Source organism: Chinchilla lanigera, unplaced genomic scaffold, assembly GCF_000276665.1.
Source record: "Chinchilla lanigera isolate Chin_1 unplaced genomic scaffold, ChiLan1.0 scaffold00051, whole genome shotgun sequence".
NCBI classification, from domain to species: Eukaryota; Metazoa; Chordata; class Mammalia; order Rodentia; family Chinchillidae; genus Chinchilla; species Chinchilla lanigera.
In genome coordinates this window covers 7,865,300-7,870,385 of record NW_004955452.1, presented here as the reverse complement: position 1 = coordinate 7,870,385, position 5,086 = coordinate 7,865,300, and the positions used below count along the sequence as shown (strand labels likewise).

General features: G+C 55.6%; 1 protein-coding gene across 1 annotated transcript in view; it reads right to left on the bottom strand.

The window, feature by feature from the left end:
• The window catches only part of Oprd1 (opioid receptor, delta 1), a 46,610-nt gene extending 43,014 nt beyond the window's left edge, over positions 1–3,596 (bottom strand). The window contains exon 1 of the mRNA XM_005394969.2: positions 3,139–3,596. Coding sequence (XP_005395026.1) covers positions 3,139–3,365 — 227 coding nt within the window. The 5' untranslated portion in view covers positions 3,366–3,596. The remainder of the gene's footprint in view (positions 1–3,138) is intronic.
• Between the last annotated feature and the right edge of the window lie 1,490 nt (positions 3,597–5,086).

Genomic DNA, 5,086 nt, shown 5'->3' with positions numbered 1-5,086 from the left:
AAAAAAAAAAAAAAAAAAAAAAAAAAAATCAATCAATCAATTCACCAACTCATTTATTTGGGTATTAAGGAATCACAGGGGCTGGGGATTTAGCTCAGCGGCAAAAGCGCCTGCCTGACAAGCGCAAGGTCATGAGTTCGGTTCCCGGTACCGGAGAAAAACCAAAAAAAAAGGAATCACAGACCAGAACTCAAGGAGCCCCTATGGGCAACAAGAGCTTTTCTCTCCATCCTTTCCTGCCTGCTTCCCACTGCTCCAGGGACTTTCCCAGCACCTGAGCCTCAAAACGGCTGCCCTGTCCAAAGCCAGCCTCTCAGCCCCATCCTCTCCCTTCCTGCAGGACAGCAGTCTAAAATGCACCGGCTAGAGCCAGGCATGGTGGCGCACACGTGTAATCCCAGCACTCGGGAGGCTGAGGCAGGAGGATCATTGTGAGTTCGAGACCAGCCTGGGCTACAAAGTGAGCTCAAGGCCAGCCTGAACTGCATAGGGAGACCCTGTCTCAAAAAAAAGAGACAGAGAAAAAAAAAAACAAAAAGACTAAAATGCACCAGCTGAATAATAGACAGGGTCACAGTCTTCAGGTCTCCATCACGCTCTGAAAAGTCTAAGACTGGAGATGGGACAAGATTCTGCATCTTTCTTCATGCATTGCTTTGCCTGAGCCTTACCCAAGGCAGCTCTGGAAAAAAGTTCTGGACCTGGATTCACAAGACCAGGGTTCTAGCTCTGGGTCTGGAGCTGGCTGTGGTACCCAAGCACTGATCACTCTGCCTCTCTCCAAGCTGCAGGTTCCTCGTTCTATCTATAAAATGGAAAGAATGATGATCATGATGACCCTAATGGTCACTGTACAGGTTTTGGCTGAGGATTCAATCATTCAGATCCAGACAGTTATCCTGCAGATGGTTGGTCAGGGAAATGTCTTAGCAGCTGGGGACCTACGGAGCCAGCTACGTGATTTGCATTCACTTGACACTGTGATTTTCAGAAGGTTGGTTGGGAAATGCACTTAGCAGGCTGAGCCCAGAGCCTCCCCAGAGGGAACACTGAGAAGTGAGAGGCCCTCGCCTTGCTTGGTGGTAATGGGGAAGCTGTGTTCATCAGCCGGCACCAGGGGCCCTGAGGAGAAGGCTGGAAATGGGAGCGCACTGGTGCTCAGCTTCTCCCAGACTGGCGCTCCGGGAGCTCCCCTAGAGAAAGCTCAGGCCAGGAACCTGGAACTCTCTGAATCAGAGGGATTCTTGGGTCCAGTTTAGAGCAAGCGCCTCCCTCATCCTCCCCGCTTTCATCGGCACTGGGTTCTGCAGGATTTAGAAAATTCCTTTTCTTCATTGTACAGACAGCTTCCTTTTTACCGGCTCCCGGCAGCACACCAGCTGCACTGTATACGTTCTCTCACTGACACCTCACAATTACCCTACTGAAGAGGATTCTGTTATCACCCCATTCTAGAGATGAAATAACTGAGGTTCAATGAGGCTGAGATTTGCCCAAACCGCAGAGCCAGTTTGTGACAGAGCGGGGATGAATACTCAGGTCTGCTGAACTTGAAGCCTACAGAGTGGGGAAGCACTGACAAACACACAAGCAAAGATCAACCCTTCCTCTACCCGAGGAAATCTTCCCACTGTGGCTGATGAGTCACTGAAAGCACAAGAAAGTCTTGTACCTTCTGCTCCTTTTTTCTTTTTTTCTCTGTTTGAATGCTGGGGATGGAACTCAGAGCCTTGCACAAAATAGACAAGTGCTTTGCCACCAAACGACACCCCAATCCCCTCTACTCTTTCTGGGGAAGCAAAGGCCGTCAAGGCGAAAGCCCCCTGAGACCTACACATTGCATTCCACCAGCCAGCATGCCGGATTCTGCCTACATAGACCCCACACTGTGGAAGTCACACTTTCTAGTCAAGATTGGCTCTCCATTCCTCAACAGAGAAACTGAGGCAGAAAGGAGGTGGGACAAGGGGAATGGACCTGGGCCTCGGGGACTGGGCTGTGACCGAAGCTCACAGTTTACATCTCCAGTCTCTGAGTCCATGCTGGTCCCACAGCCTGGAGAACTTCAGGACTGTGTCCTTGGTCAGCCAGCATGCAACACCCACTTCCAGCAAGCAGCAAATACCCAGGCGCCCTTCTTGTTGAAGGATGGCAGTTTCCTCTCAAGCCTTTCTGCCCACGTCTGAGCCGGTGGGTACGTGTGAAGCGGGACAAGGTGGGGAAGTTAACAACGCAAGCTGACCCCAGCACTGTCCACAGACACCAGGAAGAGAGCCTCACCTCGAGGGCTGAAAGCACATCCCACTCCTCCCAAACCGACCACTGCTCCCTTGCAGGGGAGGGAAAAAAAAGGTTTGGAAGGTGAGAGAAAGCTGCAGGAGGCGTTTGTGAGGAAGAGCTCAGGCCCCTGAGGATCATACTGAGCTCCTGACCAGATGGTCACTGGGGAAGGGAAGAGAGGACTGACCCGCCGACCCAGAGCCAGTGCCCACTGCGTGTCCAGAAACCCAGGGCTCTCCGCTGGCCACCACTGCCCAGAGGGACGTGCCCAAAGCCACTCTGGAGGTCCCTTCCCGCTGGGGTTTCAGAGGTTTGAGAAAAAAAAAAAAACCAGCAGTCATATTTTCACATTCTCACACAAAACGACGGTATGGGACACGCACACACCGGCAGAGATCCCGACAGACGACTAGTGCCCCGAAGGGTTGCTGCAGACACACAGCCCTGTCCTGTTCCGGTTTCCTCCCAGGGCCCACACTCAGCCGTCTCCCTCCAACCCCCAAGACACTGAGAGCCTCTCCCCCCGGTTTCGTGTGAGGACCACGCACGTCCTGTCACAAACAACACACTCCCAGTGACAGACACAAAACTGTTGCCAAACTGTCCCACAGCCCTGACGAGGAAGCGAGGGGACGCCAACATGATGGAGTGTTGGTTAGGCTAGCTCAAGCACGATCACACACCACAGCCGAGACACATTCCTGCGTCCCCTCTCAAAGGAAGGGGCCTTCCCGCGGGGACCCAGGCAACCTACTGGTGGTATGGGGCCCAAAGAGCCCGGGGTCCAGGTGCCAAATCCGTGCTCCCCACCCGCACCTCGGGGTCCAGACCCGCGGCGTCGGCCCGCAGCGGACTCACCGGACGATGCCAAACATGACGAGCACGTTGCCCAGCAGCCCCACGGCGCACACGGCCGAGTAGAGCGCGGTGATGGCGATAGCCAGGGCGAGGGACGACGCGCTCCGTGCCCCCGGCGGCCCCGACGCATTGGCGCCCACGCTGGGGAAGGTGCTGGGGTAGGCATCCGAGGCGTTGGGGAGGAACGGGGGCTGCAGCTCGGAGCCCGCAGAAGGGGCCGGCTCCATGGCGGCCAGCGCCGCGTCCCTCTCCACCGTGCGCCCTGGGCGCAGGGACCGGAGCGAGAGGCGCTCGAAGGGCCGAGCTGCGGCCCCGACGCCGCCGCCGGCAGCGTTCAGGCCGCCGGGCTTTGTCCGCGCTCCTCCCCCTGCCCTGTCGCCCGCACCGGCCTTGCCCACAGCGACCGCCCGCTCTCCAAGCCCGAGCAGTGTGAGCCAGGAGCCGCTGCGGGCTCCTCGGACGCGCCCGCCGCGCGCACCACGTGGTCCGGAGGCGGCCTCCCGTCTGCGCCCGCGACCGGGGGCGGGCGCTGCACCACCGGCTTGGAGCGGGGCCAGGGAGCCACCCGCTCCTTCCCTGGTTCTGCCGTGCGGGCTCGAAAGCGCCCCCATCCCAATCTGGACTCACCTTCCCGCCCCCTTGCTCCTTTGGAGTCAGAGGACTCCGAATGTGAATCCCGCCTCCCGCCTCCCGCCTCCCGCCTCCCGCCTGCCGCCTCCTAATGAGCAGAGTAACCTTGAGCAAGGCAATGCATGCTGCGTTTCCCCGCGAGGAAAACATCTCCACCTCCCTCCGAGGGTTACTGGGGAGGTTTAGATAATGCGAGTCAAGAACTCGGCTGCCTTCCCCTGTTCGCACTGTCCCGGTGCGTGTGTACCTGCTCTTTACCAGGTTTTCTCACAGGACTTTCAGAATCAGGCAGTGCCTGGCCAAGATCCAAAAGCAAAATTGTCCCATTTCCCCAACGGATTCGGATAAACTGGTGACAAAGTCAGGATCTACTCTAAGAGGAGAGCCTGGGGGAGAACCAAGCTGGGTCTATGAGGAATAATCGCACAGGAGGTGGCGCACGGAGTTCTGCGGTGCCAAGGTCACTTCCGGTTCACCATACCTAGCTCAGAAAGAGGCCACCCCTGTCTGCACAGCGGGACGTGTTTTATTGAGAATCAGACTTTCTCATTTGTTTCTAAGCTCAGGACTGTTAGGCTGGTTCAGTAATAAATATGGTAAACCTAAAACACTCCCCTAAAGAAAAAAAGCTGTGTATATAGTAAGTGCTCTATAAAGATCCATTAGCCATGCTTTTTTGCTCCCCATTCGTTCACTCCACAAATACTCACGGTGCCTAATGTGAAAGCCAGGTCCTACTGGGCCCACTGGTGCTCAAAACCTGATGACGGTTTGGGGGTTTGCATCCCCGTAGGGGAGAAAGACATCAGTTCTAAAATCACACTAGGAAATAACAGTTCAAGTTTTGGAAAGGGGCAGGGTCTATGCAACCCAGAGGTCAGGACAGTTTCCCGAGGAAATGACACCTAAGGTTAGGTATGAAGCTGGAGAGGGACCAACTTAGAGAAGAAACAAGGAAAGAAGTGTTCCAGAGGAAGGGACCACATCTGCAAGGATGTGTGATCCAAGAGGCGGGAGGAAGCCAGAGAGAGGAGACAGCACGTGTGGAGGGAGAACAGGATGGAGCACGGTCATGAAGGCCACCTTAAGACCACTCTGGCTGCCTAGGAGCACATGGAAGGGCAGCTTGGCTAACTTATCCTCCTCATAACCTGTCCTTGACCTGAGCAGGCCAGAACCACAGCCAGATCACTGGGGTGCCCAGCTGGTCCAGAGCATCGTCTCTACCAAGCTTGGCTTTCCCCCAGGCACTGTGATAAATACTTTGTCCAAGCATCAACACTTTGGAGTAGATCCTATTACGACTGTCGAATTTCTC